The 19,812-nt window shown below is 35.3% G+C and overlaps 2 protein-coding genes across 5 annotated transcripts; both read right to left on the bottom strand.

The window, feature by feature from the left end:
- Positions 1-595: 595 nt before the first annotated feature.
- LOC115716412 (ferric reduction oxidase 4-like) lies at positions 596-4,680 on the bottom strand. 3 transcript variants are annotated; one of them, XM_061115380.1, is made up of 8 exons: positions 4,264-4,680; positions 4,079-4,184; positions 3,795-3,998; positions 3,471-3,705; positions 3,015-3,342; positions 2,691-2,925; positions 1,270-2,000; positions 596-937 (listed from the first exon to the last, which is right to left on the bottom strand). In XM_061115380.1, the coding sequence occupies exons 1-8, from the start codon at positions 4,418-4,420 to the stop codon at positions 798-800; spliced, it is 2,136 nt and encodes a 711-aa protein (XP_060971363.1). In that variant the 5' UTR covers positions 4,421-4,680; the 3' UTR covers positions 596-797. The 3 variants fall into 3 exon arrangements, with proteins under 3 accessions (XP_060971363.1, XP_060971364.1, XP_030501059.2); XM_061115381.1 differs by having other exon boundaries at positions 3,795-3,995; positions 4,264-4,675; XM_030645199.2 differs by having other exon boundaries at positions 4,091-4,184; positions 4,264-4,675.
- Positions 4,681-5,425: 745 nt separating this feature from the next.
- On the bottom strand, positions 5,426-8,876 carry LOC115716415 (uncharacterized). 2 transcript variants are annotated; one of them, XM_030645202.2, is made up of 6 exons: positions 8,501-8,876; positions 8,073-8,299; positions 7,117-7,227; positions 6,849-7,004; positions 6,473-6,714; positions 5,426-6,017 (listed from the first exon to the last, which is right to left on the bottom strand). In XM_030645202.2, the coding sequence occupies exons 1-6, from the start codon at positions 8,764-8,766 to the stop codon at positions 5,694-5,696; spliced, it is 1,326 nt and encodes a 441-aa protein (XP_030501062.1). In that variant the 5' UTR covers positions 8,767-8,876; the 3' UTR covers positions 5,426-5,693. The 2 variants fall into 2 exon arrangements, with proteins under 2 accessions (XP_030501062.1, XP_030501063.1); XM_030645203.2 differs by having other exon boundaries at positions 8,073-8,328; positions 8,501-8,629.
- Positions 8,877-19,812: the final 10,936 nt, after the last annotated feature.

Below are 19,812 nucleotides of genomic sequence, written 5' to 3'. Positions count from 1 at the left end.
TTGCTATTTTGCAAAAATAAGAGACTCGAAACTCTTTATTTCCGAGTGAGCAGAAAATGATAAATGCAAAGTTGTGAATTTAACTTCTCTGACTTTATAATTAATCTTTGTTATTATGAAAAACTAGACGAATAGTCGAAACGGCGTTAGAATCAAATAAGCAAATTTTTCCTAATGTTTCCCTATTCCATATTTCTAGAGATTCAAATGTATAAGCTCATAATCTTGCTAAGAGGGCTTTATGGTTGTATTCCAAATTTGAGTGTTATGTAATTTGTACTTAATGTTGATTTTTAATGAAGTTGCAAATTTCAAAAAAAAAAAAAAAAAAAAAAGTAAGAAAAGCTACAATAATTTTTTATTTGACGATCGCTAGCTATATTTGGCTTTATTATTTATTAATTTTTTAGAGAAAATAATCTGAGAACACTATCAATGAGCATGAAACTTAAAGGAGTTGAGATCTAGAGAGATTCATTAATAAATGGCACTAGTTGTTAAAGTAAATTTAGCAAAAGAATCTTAGTTAGGTTAACCATAAAGTTTTAGTAATTTTTCTCTTTTAATGATTAGTATTTTTAATTTAAAGCTCATATTTTATCTAGAAAATATGATGCTACTCTCTTTTTACAGTTATATATAATACGATGAGTACAATTTATGGCAAAGGGTATTATTCCCTTGTACAAACTGACATTAGCTAATATTTTATGTACTTAGACTAGTTTACACGTGATACAAAATCCACATACACAAGTATAGGGCAATATAGTATACATATACTCATATTTACAACTTCACCAGTTAAAACTAATGGACTCAAAATGTAGATTATCTGCCAAACCAGAGGCACAAATTTTGGCAACCTCGTGTCTCATCTTTCTTGGCCCACAAACAAGAACTCCAACATCAGAAGCTTTCGACTCAAACAAGATTTCTGCATGCACAAAAAAAAAAATTTGTTTATAATATATATATATATTAAGCTAATTATAATTTTTGGCCCCTGAACTTTGACATATACCAAACTATGCTCCCTGAACTTTCAAGGTCGTTAAAAATACCCCCTGAACTATTGAGATTGTTGGATTTAAGGACTTTTATCTAATTTTATTCAATTTTACTATTTCAGTGATTATTTATATCTCAATAGTTCAGGGAGTATTTTTAACGACTTTAAAAGTTCAGGCACATAATGATTTAATACATGTCAAAGTTCAGGGACAAAAATTCTAATTAACCTATATATTAATGTACTAATTGACTTACTCTTAAGATCAGGCCTGGCACCAAAATGGACTTTCATAGCTTGCGCTAGTGACTGATTAGGAAGGCTTTCCACCTCTCTATTCCCTACTACGTAAGACCATGCAGCCGGAGACGACGTCGGTGGCGTCTCCATTTCCAAGTGTTGAATTTGTTTATTATTATTATTATCTTTCTTAGAGTTACGACTCTTATTTGACAAAACAAAAGCCACACTTGAGGCCAAGCAAATGCAAGCACACACCAAGAACATGTCCCAAAGACATCTGTAAGAGTAGTGGTAAAATCCCCCAGATTTATCCACGGGATAAATATAGTAACGAGTTACCAAGCCCAACACTAAGAGGAACAAGACAAAAGAGGAGGAGATTATTGCACCCAGCCAAAGCCAGCTGTTTGGGCCTAGAGTTGCAGAGATGGGTGAGTCTAGTGGGTTGGGCTTGAACAATACGGTTTGTATTGGGCTTTGTGCTTCAATTGTTGGTTGCTCGCTCTCTTGGGTTACGTAAGCTTCTATTTGAAGCTCTATTTGGGAGATTTGATTTGCTTGTGGACTTGATATGGGAAGCAAGAGGTCTAACATGGCCAGATCAGCTGAGTTCTTGAATGCACAAATAAGGACAACTCGAGGAATGTGAGAGTTGGGAATTGTGTTTTGGAACATTATCTCTCGGATTATAGAGATGAAAGGAGTAATCCCACTTCCACCACACACCATAATTAGAGCTTCATGCCTACACATAAATATGGGTAGAAAAAAGTTCAGAACTATAAAATTCTATTTCAAATTAATTATGAATGGAGTAACACATTCTTATAGTTATAGTTTAGAGAATTGCTAAAGGATATTTATGGCACCTAGCACCCTTATAAAGTATAATATTATTGTTATTGGTACAATTTAATAATACATCTCACTTATTTTAATTTAATAAAAATTATAGAGAACTGTTAACTAATTATAAAATGTATGTCATAGAGGTGTTAAGCATCTTGGTGCCCCATAGTCTATAGTTTATTATATATAGTTAGCTTAATATATAATAAACTATAAGAATGTGTCAGAATTTTATGATGATGTATATTGTGACTGGAGAAATGCTAAAGGGCACCAGTGGTGCCTAGCACCCTTTATGTGTTAGTATCGCTATTAGTTCAATTAAGTATCGGGTCCTACATAGTTTAGTATAATAGTTTTTAGGGAGTATCGCTAGCCAATCGCAACGTGACATGTCGAGAAGGTGCTAATATTTTCCATAAATATTCAATAACTGAATAATTAGAGGTATAGAACCAAGATTAAAAACTTGTGGAATATATTTATAACTATATTGTACACTGTTATTAAAATAAATGAAAAGGTCCCTAATGTGCAAGAGCCTCCATACATAAAATAGTGTAACAATTTGTGAGTGAGAAATAACCTTAGAAAGGAAAATGAGGATGGCCCATATGGTCCTTCAACAGAAACACCCAAGTGATCCACATTAGAAAGCTGCTTGTACAATTTTTGAGACCAACTTCCTTGGCTTTTAATGACAATACTTAGCTTATCAGGCTCCATATTACAGTTAGAAGTTACTGTAAAAGGGTGCCATTGAAGCTTTGAAATTGTTGGCACATTTATAAACAAAATACTCGTCGGATTATACTCCAACTCTGTAATATAATATAACAAAAAAATTATAAGTATAGTCACATATATACAACATTTAATACGTACGTACTAAGTATTATGTAATATGTACCTTGAGTCTTGGCAAAATTGAGTTCAAAAGCTCCACAAGGCAGAAGACGAGAGGAGAGTAATTTGATTCGATTCCGTGACTGTAAAAATCTCAAGTATCGATCGATAAGGAAGAGGAATATCCCCGGAAGAATCATGCAGAGGTAGGCAGAACCAACGTGGAGTACATAAAAGATTATATACAGTGTATAGAGGTGGTGAGTATAGAAAAACAGCTCAAACATTTTTCTCCTAACTTTATTTAAACTGGTTGCCCAAATGGCAAATGCAAATACCATTGCAATCTCTCCTGCTACATTTGACACATAAGTTTGGCTCCACTCTAGTGCCTGCAACCAATAATAATAACATTAATTTGTCTTTTTCTTATCTCGTATGTAAAAGAGATTCCAATTATGTGGTCAACACTTTAAGAAGTTTACACCAAACAAAACAGAGATAACACAAAGAACCGTACATCGACCATTTGATCGGTCATGGCCCAGTAAATGAAGAATCCAACGGTGTGAGCAGTAAAAAGAACCGTGGAGAGATGACCAAGCCAAATGTGATATTTAATGCTAGACTCTGATGTGAGTCCAACCAGAGGAAGAATTGAAGAGCCTCTTGTTACTGGAAAAAACAGAAATGCCCAGCATGTGTTTCCAATATAACCAAGTCTTAGTGAAACACTCCTGAATTTTGCTTGCCATCTACAATAATAATTCATTTAAACTTATACATTATATATATATATTAGCTATACAGTTTGGAATTAGTATATATAATTATTGATTCTTACACTTTCTCTCCCACTTTATGCATGTGAAGACTGCCAAAACTGACATATAAGTAATTAGCTAGAGACCATGTGAGGAGAGCAATAAACATGAGCACAAAACAGATCTCTACTGAGCTAACTATTCCCAGAGGTGCTTTTACACTGACTGGATTTCTCCACGAAGCCAAAGTACGATGAAATTGGCTGCTTGTTACACCACCACTACTGCAAATAATTATTAAAATTAATTATATTAATACACACCAAAGTTTCAGAATAATAACAACGATTATTTCATTAATAACCTGTTGGAGGATGACTTGTTATTGGATTTCTTCTGGAGATGAAGATAAACACAGCTCAAAGCTCCTATAAACATCATAGGGAATGTAAAAAGAAGAAGATTTGTCCCTGCAAAGTAATAAGATTCTACTAATTAATTGAGAAGAAAACATGTAAATTTTTTTAAAATATTTGTCAATTAATAAACCTTGCTCTCGTAAGTATGTAGTTGAGCTGAGTTTGGTGGTTAGCTTAGGAGTCCATTTCTTATTGTAAGATTTTGTAGGTAGCAAAACCCAAACCAATAACGACCCAATAAACACCACAAGGAAGATTGTCTTTAGGACTGTGTTCCTCATCTTCATCTTATATTATTTTCTAATTGGCTTTGGAAACTCTTTCCAAAGATGAGAGGAGAAACCCCTTTTGCTAGTACCACTGAAATAATGTTCTTAGAGGCAAGCTTCTATATATATACAGTACAAGTATAATGCTTTATATCTCATAAAATGTATGTGTGAAGCAAAAGAGCATGATTCATGCTTATATACAAGTGGATTTTAAACACTTATAATGAGAAGTCAAAATGAAAGAATGATGAAAATAATGTATCTATTATTGCTTTGCTTCTTTTACATTCAAAAGAGTCGGTTTTATTATCCATTGATTTTTGTAATATCGTGTCAATTTTTCTCCGGTTGATGCCAATAGCGACACTCATGAAAATGACATTATTCTGATTTCTGATAGTAATAGTTCAATACTAATACTATTGAACAAGCTTTACTATTAAAACAAATTATTTATTATTGTATACGTACAGATATCACAATGCTTTATGTGTGTGTAATCTCAAGTAAGCACAAGTGCTGCTCAGCAGAATAATCTAAGCCGTCCATCAATCTAGAATCTGGATCTAATCATAAACGAACAATCAAGATTTGTCTGACACTTTCTCAACATACGATTTTCCTTTTATCTCTCTTTTTTTTACTTTTTTTTTTTGGGGTCCACGTCCAATTATTTGGCCATTATAATCAGCAGGATTACACTAAACATATAATTGATGTTCACATAAAGTAACTATTAAGTTCCATCTATATAAATATTGGTATATGATTTTGTCTAGTAATATACTCTCATATATCGTGGTACATTAGATTGGTCTCATGGTACATTAAATGAGTGTCAGGTACGTTTTTACTTTTTAACCCTAATTACCCCTAGATCAATCTCAGCCGTCAGATCAAATAATTTCTTCATCTGACGGTTGTCGTACATCGCAGATTGCAATCCGTGAAAGTACAATAACGGGACAAAATCATATCCCTATAAATATATATCTGAAATTAATATATAAATGATTTGACTTTCAGGGGATAATGCAAGTGCATTTGACTATATATGGATAATTAATCCGTTTGTGTGTAGTACATACAGTACATAAAACTTCTGACATTGTAGATAGTAGTACAACAACATATGAACTAAACTATTTTCTAATCTAAATATATTCTTCTAGTACTAGCAAACGTTATAACCTATTACAAAGAAGAAAATTTATATACCATATATAGCATATACTAATTAAGACTTAGAAAATCAATTAACTAAGGATTACAAGCTGTTGATTAATTTCTACATGTGTTTTAGAACCATCATTCCAAAACCAATGCCAAGAAACGTTGCAATGGAAATACCAAAAATGCCTGCGAGGATTGAAGGGACAACCAAAGACCACCATCCTTTAGCTGTGGCCATTCCACATGCAGTGGTCGGGCCACCAATGTTGGCATTCGATGCCAAAAGTAATAGTTTAAGGTCCAAACCAAAAAGCTTTCCCAGGCCCAACACAACCACCAAATGGACTGTTACTTGAACCAAAGCAAACATGAAAATACCAGGGGCAGTGTTGATCACATTCCATATGCTCCCACTTGCACCAATAGCAGCAAAAAATACCTGTAGTTGCAATTATATATATGCATATAATCAAACCTTATCTTTTGTAATGTAATCACCAATGAAAAATTAGCATATCCTTTTTTCTTTTACTTTATCAGGGTTTTTAATATTAGGAAGTATAATGTATTGTATTTCAGGATTTTCTCTTTAAAATACTGATTTTAATTCAGTTGACCAAAGTTTTATTTTTCTTTTTTTGGTGGGGAGCCATAATATATGAAAAGTTGACTTGAGAGATTATTCAAAGTGTCAATAGCAACAACATATTGTACTGAATGATAAGGTACTTGTACTGTTTAGTTTAATAGCCTTATTCTTAAGTCTTTTATAATAAACAACACTCAACTTAGCTCTGAATTTCTGAGCTGGGAAACTCATAAACAAAGCAAAGAGGATACTTCGAAAACAAATATACTATTTAATACAAAATAAATTTGGGGGGAAAAGTTTACCTGCATTAAAATGATAGCAATAACATCACCAGCAGGTGCAATGTGACCAAAATATTTTGGTAGAACAGTGGCTAAAATGACAGCAATGGCAGTTATTCCTGGAAGGCTACCTCCTTGAATACCTGTTAACTTTGTGAGATATGTTCCAGCCTTGCATATGAGAAAAGAAGTAGCAACAGCTACACCAGTTTGCAACACTGGAATCTTATCACCATTATCAGATTCCGATTTCATTGTAGAATCTACCAATATTAGAAGAAGAAGAAGAAGAAGAAGAAAAAGCATTATGACCAGTAAATGTTACAGCAGAAATGAAAACACCATTTAGCATCCAAAGTAAGACAATGTAAGAGATGAAATTGAATGGAAGACATACCATTTGTGGTTTTTGAAGCCTCGGGTGGTATTTTAGAGGCAAGTGCAAACAACACTATAAAATAAACTGCACAAATAACATTATCTGCTGCTACTCCTGCAGTCAAAACTGATGGAGTGACACCAAGGGCCTCCGAAATAGCAACATAATTAACAGCTACCAGGATGAACCAATTGGAAAAGAAATGAAGTTTTTTATCAATCATTAATATTATAGCTAAGAATTGTAGTACAGATTATGAGAAGCATTGATAAATGTTGATACTCACATCCTCCAATATAGCTACCCATCAGGGCAGCAGCTATTTTCCAATTATCTGCACCAAGTGATCGCATAGGGACCAATGCAAAGGCCACCAAGGTTCCAACTATAGTTGCAACTGTCATAGAAATAGAATAAAGTTAATTTAGAATCGCACTGCTATAGCCTAGCTGTTATGCTTACCAAACCAGATTCAAACAAGCAATAAAATCATCAGTGTAGCAGCAACAATATCCAAATACAATCCACTAAGAAAACAGTAAAAGAATACAGAAAATTACAACACAGACCTTAAAATGGTCAGAGGCAATACAGAATGTTAAAGAGCAAAACAATGGCAGTCCTCTCTCTCACTCTCTACTCTCTCAACTTATTAGAGTTTGTCCCCACACGGCTAATGTGTAGAAATAAATTGTGATATATAAGATGAATGGGCTACTCCGCTCTCATTGCCAATTGGTTTTGAGATGGAACATCATCCAACTTATCCCCAAATTCTAACATAGCTACACCTTTTCATTCTTTTTTACCTCACTCAGTAAATCATCATGCACACCCTATTCAGCACCAGCTTTACCAATCCTTATTTCATGATTATAGGACAAATGGGATATCCAATTTGTTATTACAAAAGCAGCCAATCAGGTTGGGCTCCAGTACACACTAGCACCAGCACCTGGTCACTAAATCTTAAAGAAAGACATGTAGACCTCCTCACAAAGTGATGACACATCAGCACATTAATTTGTATCACCATCTTCAACATTTCAGACAATCAAACAGCAATATCTAATTGGGGTTGGCCTATAATTTGCTGCTTCAACTTAAGAGGTTAGTTTCCCAGATGACTCTCTTGAAGAAATTTCTTATGCATAACATAACGTCAAAGTTCAAATTTAGGAAGAGAAATATTGTAAAACTCGTATTCTCTGAAGATTTGTGTAAGAAAAGAAGTAAAAGTACCTGATGCAAGCAAAAAAGCTAAGAGCAATGTCCCAGTTGAGCGAATGACATTACGCAAATCTGCTCTAAACAAGAGCAATGGAATAGTTAATGGTAAAAGGAACTCCATGACAACTGAATATGCAGGTGCCTCATAAGGAATTATGCCTAAATTACTTGCTCCAAGTCCAACCAAGGTGCTCACAAGAGCAGCACTGACCATGCTACCAATCTTAGTCTTCTCAGACCTTGCTTCCACACATACAATATCATTACCCTATGATATGTTAAGAAGAAATAAAATATGCTTTGTAATGAAAAGTCAAAACAAACATAAATAGAGTCACCCAATAAGTCAAACAATAATCTTCCTCTTTCAGTAAATTAATTTATTAATCCAATATTTTCCAAACATAAACTAAAAACTCCATTATTATATTATCACTTACCAGAGACCAAAAGCACCAGTTGCAAAGAGAGCGGTCCACGTACCCCAATGGTCATCCGGAGCTATAATTGGATACTTAAGCTGCGACCTCACCTTCCCTGCTCTACCCAAAGGTCTTCGTTTCTCAGACTTGTTTTGTCGCACCCGACGAGTACGGTGCGCCGGAATGTGAACGGAGAGGTGGGCAAATGACACGTGTAGCAATGGGATTGATGGTGAAAGATGAGAGAGAGGTGAGGAGAGCAATGGTAATCTCAAAGAAGCCATTAAAGTTGTGCCGTCAGCTTCGTTGTGTTCTACTTCAAAATCTTATACACAGTTCTTCATTTTTTTTATTTTTTTTGAATAATTAATGGAATTTTTATTAATGGCAATTAAGTACATCTCTCAACTACATGAGACACAGTTAACATTAGAATTAGAAAAATAAATTAAATAAATAGTCTCCTAATTCTTAAATTGTTTGACAAAAAAAATTAAAATCAAATCAAATAAAAATGAATGCAGTATTACAATTTATTTTAAGAAAACATATATTTTGTTTCATTCACTTCTCAAAAGAGTAAGACACGACACTACAAATTATTGCAGTAGTTTCATTTAATCTCATAGTTTGAGCATTTGATTATTGTGTAAGGTACGTAACTACATGTAACACCCTAACTAACATAGGCGTATTACGTGATTTTTAAACATGATGTGCAGCTCGTTGCTAATCAACGAGGTTTATGGAAAAACGTGATTAATTAAAATTTTGCTTTTTAATTAAACTTATAAAACAACATTACAAAAGACTCGGGATCCCGATTATAAAATCATTTACAAAAAGATTTAACTGTTTAACTGATATACAAAATACATGTCGCCTAGCGACCAGTTACAAAATCAGCCTCGCTGTCCCGATGATCGTACGCTCCAGGCCTAACCGCCCCGACATGTACAACCTTCATAAGCTCGCTCACGGTCCATCAACACTAGCCTTGCCTTTACCTACACATCAACGTAGAACTGTGAGTCGTACCCCGCAAGAAAAGCATAATAATACTCATACATAATTCGAACTGCCGTGTCCAACACGATACTGAGTCCCGCTACTGCCATGTCCAACATGGTACTGAGCCACTACTGCCATGTCCAACAGGGTACTGAGTTCTGAACGTTCATGGGGGACGCGTACTATTGACAAGTATCCTCCCGGACGGCCGAACCTGGCCATACTCCGCCGCTCGGTCATACTCCGTACCGTACCGACGGGGATAGGTCAATAAGATCGAACCACCAACCAAATGTCACTGACGGCCGAACCGGCCATACTCCGCCATTGGTCATACTCAAATTACCGTACCGACGTGACAGGTTGGATGGTTCGAAGCCTAAATACATAACTAATGTAATCTAGCAAGCTTCCTACATGCACGCTAAACATGTAATCTACATATGCATACCGTTATACTAATCTTACTGATTCCGAATTCAGTGTGCTCGACAACCCGACCGGAACCGAAGCCGAGCGCTTGACATCGGCTCCTAAACCATAAAAATCACAACGCTATAAGTGACACGCTAAATCACTTCCCGGACTAAAACTATGAACTAAAAGTTTCCCTATCGATAAAAAGCATGGCAATACCCCCTAAAACATAAAAACGAGGAAAACTAGGTTTCGAAAATTCCCCAACCCAGTAGATCGGCTTGCCCAACCGAATTCCGGCTCGGGAAATTGTGACACCCATCCGACCCGATGCACAACCGAATTCCTGCTCCTCGAAAGAACATCAAATAATCAAATCTTGCACAATTCAACCCCAAATCACCTCAAACTTTCCGCACTGCTCTATACCTTCCCTAGAACATATCCAAGGCATCAAAACAACCCGTAAAACCTCAAACATGAAAATGCCATTGGAGCTCAAGCTTTGAGTTCTAAACTCAAACTTGAGCAAAACCACCTAATCAGCAATCAAACTAGCTTAAAACCTCTTAAACTAGCATAATATAATCTCTGAAAACAAACAAAAACATTAACAACAATACAAAGAACAGCATTACCAACAATTTCTTCAAAATTTACATTTTTGAGCTAGAAAAACCAAACTTGAAACAAGGTAGCCTATATGCATTTCTAACAAACCTTTTGAATCACCTCAAATTAACATGCTTACAATCCTTTAAATTAATACAAAATCACAGCAGCAACCATATATCAAAATCATGCATGCATTTCATCAATTTTCCTTAAAATTCAAGAAAACACAAAGGCAAGTTAAAAGTGATCAAACCTTGGCTAAGATTACACAAATATGAGTTGAAATTCACAAGGATTTGAGGAGAAAAAACCCAGCTTTTGAATCCCATGCACAGCCGAAATAGAGAGAGAGAAAAGAGAGTGTTTCCTTTTCAAGATTTTCTATTTTATTTTTCTAAGTGTTGAAATGAGAGAAAAAGATGAGTAAATGCCACATATCAACTTACATATCAGCCAACAATTAAATAAATAACATTTATTTTTCATTTCATAAAGTCACAAAAGACAAAATACTAATGGGGCAAAAAGACCATTTTGCCCCTCCACCATAAAACCACATAAATCAAACTAAAGGGGTATTTTTGGGACATTCTAAATTCTACCATTCCCGACATTCCCAATGTCTAAAACCCGTCCCCAAACTACTAACCTACTAAGTTGTGATTTCTACTGAGCCAAACGCCGAGTTCCAAAATACCGGGCACCGGAAATGCAAAATAGGCAAGCTACTGAATGACATAAATAACAGTATAATAAATTATTTAAATAGCTATAAATAATTTCATAATTAATCACAATTAACTGATAATTTCCAAATTAACTAAGCGGGCTTTACAACTATCCCCCCCTTAAAAGGATTTCGTCCCCGAAATCTAACTCGAATAACTCGGGATATCGAGCTCTCATATCTCGACTCTAGCTCCCAGTGGCTTCCTCCACCTCGTCCGTTTCTCCGCAGAACCTTGACCAATGCTATGGTCTTATTCCGAAGGACTTTATCCTTTCTATCCAGATCCGCACCGGCCGTTCCTCACAGTCATGTCCGTCCGAGCGCCGAAGACTCTCATAACCGAGTATATGAGTAGGGGTCCGAAACGTACTTTCTCAACATCGAGACATGGAATACGTTGTGAATCGCCGATAAGGCCGGGAGGCAATGCTAACCGATATGCCACTTGACCTATCTTCTCGAGAATCTCGAAAGGTCCCGTAAATCTGTGGCATAACTTGCCTCTTTTCCCGAAACGTTTAATCCCCTTCATCGGGAGATACTCGTAAAAACACATGGTCCCCTACTCGAACTCAACATCTCTCGCGTTTCTGGACCGCGTAACTCTTCGTCCGCTCCGTGAGGCAAGCATTCTAGCTTTTATTTTCTCTATCGCCTCATTGGTCCGCCGTACCGACTCAGACCTAAGTATTTCCTCTCCCCCCGTCTCATCCTGTAGGATAGGGATCCGCATTTCCTACCGTACAACAGCTCATGTGGAGCCATCCCTATCGTACTCGATAATCGTTGTTGTAAGAGAATTCTATCAACGTAGATATTTACTCCATGAACCCTCAAAGTCCATAACATGCTGCTCAACATATCCTCCAATATCCGAATTGTCCTTTCTGACCGACCATCCGTCCGAGGATGGAATGCTGTACTGAATTTTAGCTTCGTACCCATTGCCCGTTGCAAACTTTGCCAAAATTTGGAGGTGAACTTCGGATCCCTGTCCGAAACTATAGACTTCGCACCTCGTGAAGTCTCACTATCTCTCCGACGCCGCCCGCCAACCGATCCACCGAAAATGTTGTTCTAACCGGCGAAAAATGAGCAGATTTCGTAAATCGATCCACCACTACCTGCATGGAATCATACATACCCGTGGTCCTAGGTAACCCGACCACAAAATCCATCGTAATATCCTCCCATTTCCATTCTCGCAGAGTTAGAGGCCGCAACAACCCCCGCCGGGCTCGATGTTCGCCTTGATCTGCTGACAAGTGAGGCATCTCGATACGAATTCTACCAAATTCTTCTTCATACCGTTCCACCAGAAGTACGGTTTCAAATCTTGGTACATCTTGGTGGTGCCGGGATGCAGAGAATACGGGGTAGAATGAGCCTCCTCAAAGATCTCATTTCTAAGTTCCACACTGTTCGGAACACAAACCCTGGCTTTATACAAAAGCATCCCACTGTCTGACACTGAAAAGTCCTTGGCTTAATCAGCCAACACCTCATCTCGGTAGCCTATATGCATTTCTAACAGCTTGAATCACCTCAAATTAACATGCTTACAATCCAGAAATTAATACAAAATCACAGCAGCAACCATATATCAAAATCATGCATGCATTTCATCAATTTTACTTAAAATTCAAGAAAACACAAAGGCAAGTTAAAAGTGATCAAACCTTGGCTAAGATTACACAAATATGAGTTGAAATTCACAAGGATTTGAGGAGAAAAAACCCAGCTTTTGAATCCCATGCACAGCCGAAATAGAGAGAGAGAAAAGAGAGTGTTTCCTTTTCAAGATTTTCTATTTTATTTTTCTAAGTGTTGAAATGAGAGAAAAAGATGAGTAAATGCCACATATCAACTTACATATCAGCCAACAATTAAATAAATAACATTTATTTTTCATTTCATAAAGTCACAAAAGACAAAATACTAATGGGGCAAAAAGACCATTTTGCCCCTCCACCATAAAACCACATAAATCAAACTAAAGGGGTATTTTTGGGACATTCTAAATTCCCGGCCATTCCCGACATTCCCAATGTCTAAAACCCGTCCCCAAACTACTAACATACTAAGTTGTGATTTCTACTGAGCCAAACGCCGAGTTCCAAAATACCGGGCACCGGAAATGCAAAATAGGCAAGCTACTGAATGACATAAATAACAGTATAATAAATTATTTAAATAGCTATAAATAATTTCATAATTAATCACAATTAACTGATAATTTCCAAATTAACTAAGCGGGCTTTACACTACACTACTAACAATCTCTCCAATTGTAGAGAACTTATTATTTTCAACCACCATGGAGAGTCATAAGATAACAAAGAAGAACTAATATTTTACCAGGATCTAGATAAACTAACAAGTATGTTTCATTAACATCCTAATATGAATTTTTAAAACAATGAAATAAACACATAAGGGATTAAGAAAACCTTACATTGGGTGCAGCGGAATATAATGACTCCTTCCGTTCAGATCTCTAGCCCTTGATTCCTTTCTGTAGCAGAGCATTATCAAGATCTGAACCTGGATCTTTTTCTCTCCTTCTTGAGCCCGATTCTCCTTCTTGTTGATTGAATTCTTCACAATCTTCCACACTATGATTGAGATACCAGTTGATGTGTGTGGGCACTCACTCTATCACTCAAGGTATGAAAATTTTAAGAAGAAAAGAGAGGGATGTGGTTTTGGTTTTGCTATAGGAAGGAGGCTTAAAATTTTACTGAAGGAATGTGATGTATCATCATCTTTTTCCTTAAGCCATCACTATCTATTTATAGGTAACCACCTAGATTTAGGTTAGATTTATTAGCATTAAAATAATAGAAAAATAAATGGTAAATTCTATACTAAGTGGCAGGCCTTAGGATGTGGATTGGGCCCCACTTTGCAATTTTGCCATTTTGTCATTTTCCCATCTCATTTTCTCAAAAACGCTAATTTTCTAATTTAACCACTTAAATGCCAATTCTAACTATTTAATAACTAAAAATTAATTATTAAATAATATTGTCATTTAATATATATTTATTAATTAGACATATAAAGTCTCTTAATTAATAAATAAAACCAAGAATCTCTTTTCTTCACAATTTTTCCATTGCTTAGTGAAAATTCATAAACTAGATATAGTCTAATTTTAGAATTATAATTGATTAATTAAAATCAATTTACTGAGTCTTACAAGCAGTATGGTCTCAACTAGTATGGGGACCATAGGCCTATATAACCGAGCTTCCAATAAGCAGAACCAAAACTTACAAGGTAAATTCACTGACTTATTAATTCCTTGCTGCATCCACGCATAGAACTTGGAATTGCACTCTTAGTCATATAGAACGATCAATATGTTCCACGATATAGATACGCTATAAATTATCCATTGTTATAATCCCAATAATCAATGATCCTCTATAGATGATGTACATTGCATAGGGATAAAATTACCGTTACACCCTTTCAATGTACTTTATCCTTAAAACACTTGCCACCTATAAATGATATTATAGTGAACTAATATAGTCGCTAAAATGAACGTTCTATCATTTATCTCTATTTAGCAAGCTCGAAGGAAATCATCGTTTCACTTCTAAATACCTATAGAAGCTATAGATTCCATATCTATGATTAGCGCTCCCACTCAATTGCACTACCATGTTCCCAAAATGTACGTATCACCCTGACCAAAAAGTAGGCTTAACTAACAAATCAAAGAACATGTATAATACTCTTGAGATCGACCCTAAACATATCAGGATTAAGATCATTTGATCTAGGATCAACTAGGTGATATTGAATTGAATAGATATTACGGTAAATTTATCATATCTAATCAAAGTTCAATATCGGACCCTTCCAATATATACTCCATACATCCGATACTGGTAAACTTTGCCAATGCCCTGGAAAGGACATAACACGTATCCAAGGTGTAAGCATACCTATCGTTGATTATCATGCCAGTCTAAATCCAGTGAACTGACAAATCAGGGAATTAAACTTTCAAACATATAATCAAGATTATATTCCACTGTGCTGACAACACTATAATCATTAACAAATACATATGTTTTGGACTTAATAGAATTTATACATTAAACAATCATGAAATAAATCATGTGAACCATGCAACATAAAATGTTATTTCTGATCTTTATTAACTAGTAAATCTGATTATATTGAAATGGGTTTTATTTAGGGCACAAAACCCAACAAATTCTTGCTATAGTGTTTTTCCCTCTATGTTTTTCTTGGATGAAGAAGAAAACTTAGAGAGAACTTAGGAGTTCTTTCTATCCCCTTTGCATGAAGGGTTAAAGGGGTTTTTATAGGCTTAGAGTCGGATTCGGGCATACCCGAGACCCATTTAGAGTTCATCTACAAAATAGACCCACTATTGGGGTAAATACATAGAGTACATGAAATTGAGGCCCACTACAAGATTTTGGCTCGTGGGCCGAAGGTGTCCATACGGATGGGGCCACGCGGTCTGGAAAGGCCTCACGCGCGGGTGCTGCTACAGTAGACAAGAATGTCAGATAGGCAAAGTTGGATAAAGAGGACATACTCCCTTTGGTGGCTCATGCACTATCATGTTCTGACATAAGGGACAAGATCTAATTTGGTGGACCAAGTATCAGAGGGCAGTCACGTCATCCTGCAAGAGGCTTTTAGAGGCACCTCTTAGACTTCCTCTCCAGATTGTCTCAGCGATTGTTTGGAAGGCTTCGTTTGTGTAACAACCTAACTCCTAAAGACGCCATGTGTGTACCTTTACAACATAGTTTTTGTAATAGTAGATTAATAATTTAATAAAATCAGTGGTAATAGTAAAAGTTTTACTAAAATAAAACTATAGCAATGAACAGGATTACATCGATAAAAATTTATTTTTGGGATCACCTGTTACAAAATTTTTACAAAAAGACTATATACATTATACAAAAGTAAGTCAAAATACACATCAAGTGCCGCACAAAACATCTTTTGACAACTCGACCATACAAGCCGGATAAGTCAATATGTATATTTGTCAGAGAAGATTGTCATCTCATGACTACCCTAGTTTTCTTTTGCATTTACCTGCACCGCAAAGTATCCATGAGTCACAAAGACTCAGCAAGAAAAATAAACATAAACACATATCAATCAGAAAACCAATTCAGAATAATATAATTAAACATTATAACACAAGTACTTGTCTAATAAGATAAGTCATAGTCGTTACTTCAGAAAGTAACCATTTCCATTATTGTCTAATAAGACAACCCTGATGCCCTAACCCAGCATCCACACATCTCTTGTTATCTAATAAAACAACCCTGATGTCATATCTTGGCATCAACATACCTTTGTCATTGTCTAATAAAACAATTGACAAGTATGAAGACTAACAATGGTTTTGATTGACGTCGTGACTTTCTCTTGCTTAACGATAATTACCGTATTTTTACCTCGATCATAATCGAATCATAAACGATAATAATCGTATCTTGTCATGTTATGTAGTATGGATGTACTTTCTTACCTCTAGTTCTAATTTAGGTATGTCGGTCGACCCAAAATAGAGAAAGATCAACGATCCCAGACCCTATGTCACAACAACAAAAAAGAATCGATTAATCAACTTGACCTAACCCATAATAGGTCTTAAATTCATAAATGGAGGTTTCCCTATTGATAGATAGCATGAGAATACCTTAAATATTGAAAAAAAAAATACAAAATTAGGGTCCCGGGACTAGTCTCAAAATGGACGGTTCGTTCTAAAAATGGTCGACCTATTTTAGAAATAGGACAGTCTGAAATTCCCTTGTCCAATCTTAAAAAGTCCATATCTCACTCATTCTTGAGTCGAACCTTACCAAAATTTTTAGAACACCTATACACGTTATAAGAAATATTTTTCATGAATAAACCTCAGCAAAATTCCCAACAAAAATCATGTTATCAAGCATGAGCCAAGTTTGAGTTCGTTAAACTCAAACTTGCATAACTGTTGCTACAACCATCCAAAAGACTTCAAACCAATTCTAATCAATCCTAAACAACCATGGGAAGCCCTTCCTAACCTCCCCAGACTCCCTCAACAAGTCCTATCCAAAACAGCCACTTAAAGCCAACTAAAACCTTACAAAACTAATGAATTCGGGTTAGGGTTTACCTTAGATTGCTTGGGAGGATGGAGGTGTTGTTTCTTCTTGCTATCCTTGGCTGAAATAAGCTTGAAAATGGAATAAAGCTTGCTGGTTTGTTCTGGTTTTGGAGGGTTCAAAAATGGAGAGAAAGGATGAAGAAGAAATGTGAGTTTTGACTTTTCTTTTCACTTTGAATTTCTTTTGTTTTGATTTCTATCTTAAATCTTTCCAAGTTGTTGGTCACCACAAATTTGGTGAGCCACAACCACTATTCACTCAAAATAAGGTGATTAAACAAAGGACAAAAAGACTAATATTCCCTTACTTTCCCACTAAGTAATCTCGTAATCCTAGGGATAAAATAGTCCAATATCGTTACCCCGCTAAATCTTGATATTCTAAAATCAAATTATCATAATAATTCCATTGAAATCATATTCTAAAATTGTTGTGATACTTTTAGCCTCTGATCGAGTCCCCAAGGTCGTTGAACTTAGAAATATTTTTATTCAACGAATAACATACATCATACCCACATATTCCAATAAAATGTTTCTAATTCATAAATTACGACTATTTATCCACTTATGGTAAAAATTCCTAATTCACACTTAATTAGATTATTGGAATCATAATCCTACTCACTGTACCCTAATTACTTCATATTTATATAATAATTTCTAATTATTCATAATTAGGTTCGAGAATATTACAACTATCCTCTCTTTATAGAAATTTCGTCCTCAAAATTTACCTGAACAACTCGAGATACTGCTCCTGCATTTGTGACTCTAACTCCTAAGTCACTTCCTTGACCCTGCTATTTCTCCATAGTACTTTAACTAGTAGGATTGTCTTGTTCTGAAGTACTTTTTTTCGGTCCAAAACCTGAACAGGTTGTTCCTCATATGATAAGTCTGTCTGAAGCTCAATATCATCATAGCCCAAAATATGTGTCGAATCTGATGCATACTTTTTCAACATAGAGATAAGAAATACATTATGCACTTTGGACAACCCAGGAGGTAAAGCTAGCCATTAGGATACCTGGCCTACCCGCTCCAGTATCTCAAAAGGACCAATAAATCTAGGGCTTAGCTTCCTTTTCTCCCCAAATCTACATATCCCTTTCATAGGCGGTACTCAGAGAATTACAGAATCTCCAACCTAGAACTCAATATCTCTACGCTTTGAATCAGTGTAGCTTTATTGTCTTCTTTGTGAAGCAAGCATATGAGATCGATTTTTTTTATGACTTCACTAGTCCTTTGAACTGCTTCAAGCCCAAGATATCTTCTCCCGCCGGCTTCATCCCAATAAATAGGTGATCGAAATTTTCTTCCATACAACATCTCCTAAGGTGCCATGCTAATGGTACTCTTATAACTGTTATTGTACGAGAACTCAATCAACGGTAGAAACTTGTTCCAAGAACTTTCAAAATCTATCACACATGCTCGTAGCATGTCTTCCAGTATCTAAATAGTTCTCTCAAATTGACCATCCTTCTGAGAATGAAAGGATGTAAATTTGAGATCCAAGAATGAACTGTGTAAATTACGAAGCTAGTGGCGAATTTATCTCAAGGGATTGCAAGTATGAATAACTAGTATAGAAGTTGAAACAAGTGCTAAAATACAACTAAGAAAATATTCAATTGTAACTGAAACACCAAGTGAAACAAGGTTACCAACCGTTGAAGATAAAGGACAATCCAAGCCTATTTTTCTACATATAACTGAAATTGAAAGAACCTAACTTCACAAGGTATTTATTGTGTGTGATCCAGAAGATCAAGGAAAAGAAAATTTATAGGTACATGTGAAACAAAAAAAAAAAGAATAGGAGCAACAAATATGGCCAAAAAAGTCATAACCGGAAGACATGTCATAACCAAGCGACTAAATATTGAGAGAATATTAGTTTGAATTCTTTAATTTTTTCTGTGAACGTTTACTGACAGAATTGTTATTTTAATATATTGCTATTACATTTCATACATTATTGGTTTTAAAAAGTTGCATAATAGTTGTTTTATAATTGAATGCCAAATCCAAACTATTATAAAAAAACACGTAAAGCATTAGCAACACCATATTTGAAACATTAATTAGAAGTTCAAAAAAAATTTCTTATTACATTGACTAGCATGTTGATCATTCAATAGTTGTCCAACCGTTGAATGATAGTTGTATAGAAGGTATTACAGATAATGTTAGAGATTTTATAACAATGGAAGAAAATCAAGATATTACAACTCTATTGTAAAATAATACAAGGACTAAAATAAGAGGTTGATTAAATATATGTTACAATACATATATATACATATATATTATATATATATATATGAAAGGTAGGAGAGAAGATTACAACACATGTAATATAATATATGTATATAT

Source organism: Cannabis sativa, chromosome 5 (assembly GCF_029168945.1).
Source record: "Cannabis sativa cultivar Pink pepper isolate KNU-18-1 chromosome 5, ASM2916894v1, whole genome shotgun sequence".
In the NCBI taxonomy this organism is placed as follows: domain Eukaryota; kingdom Viridiplantae; phylum Streptophyta; class Magnoliopsida; order Rosales; family Cannabaceae; genus Cannabis; species Cannabis sativa.
Note: the sequence above shows the minus strand (reverse complement) of the source record. Positions and strands in the feature narration are given on the sequence as shown.

What these genes read in the sequence shown, in the direction of transcription:
- LOC115716412 (XM_061115380.1), bottom strand. Translation starts at nt 4,420, where the DNA reads ATGAAGATGAGGAACACAGTCCTAAAGACAATCTTCCTTGTGGTGTTT. An exon ending in CATAAAGTGGGAGAGAAAGT is followed by an intron (nt 3,706 to 3,794) that starts GTAAGAATCAAT and finishes TTATTATTGTAG; the next exon opens with ATGGCAAGCAAAATTCAGGA. An exon ending in CAATTTTGCCAAGACTCAAG is followed by an intron (nt 2,926 to 3,014) that starts GTACATATTACA and finishes ATTATATTACAG; the next exon opens with AGTTGGAGTATAATCCGACG.
- LOC115716415 (XM_030645202.2), bottom strand. Translation starts at nt 8,766, where the DNA reads ATGGCTTCTTTGAGATTACCATTGCTCTCCTCACCTCTCTCTCATCTT. An exon ending in ACTGGTGCTTTTGGTCTCTG is followed by an intron (nt 8,300 to 8,500) that starts GTAAGTGATAAT and finishes TGTGGAAGCAAG; the next exon opens with GTCTGAGAAGACTAAGATTG. An exon ending in GGGTAGCTATATTGGAGGAT is followed by an intron (nt 7,005 to 7,116) that starts GTGAGTATCAAC and finishes TCATCCTGGTAG; the next exon opens with CTGTTAATTATGTTGCTATT.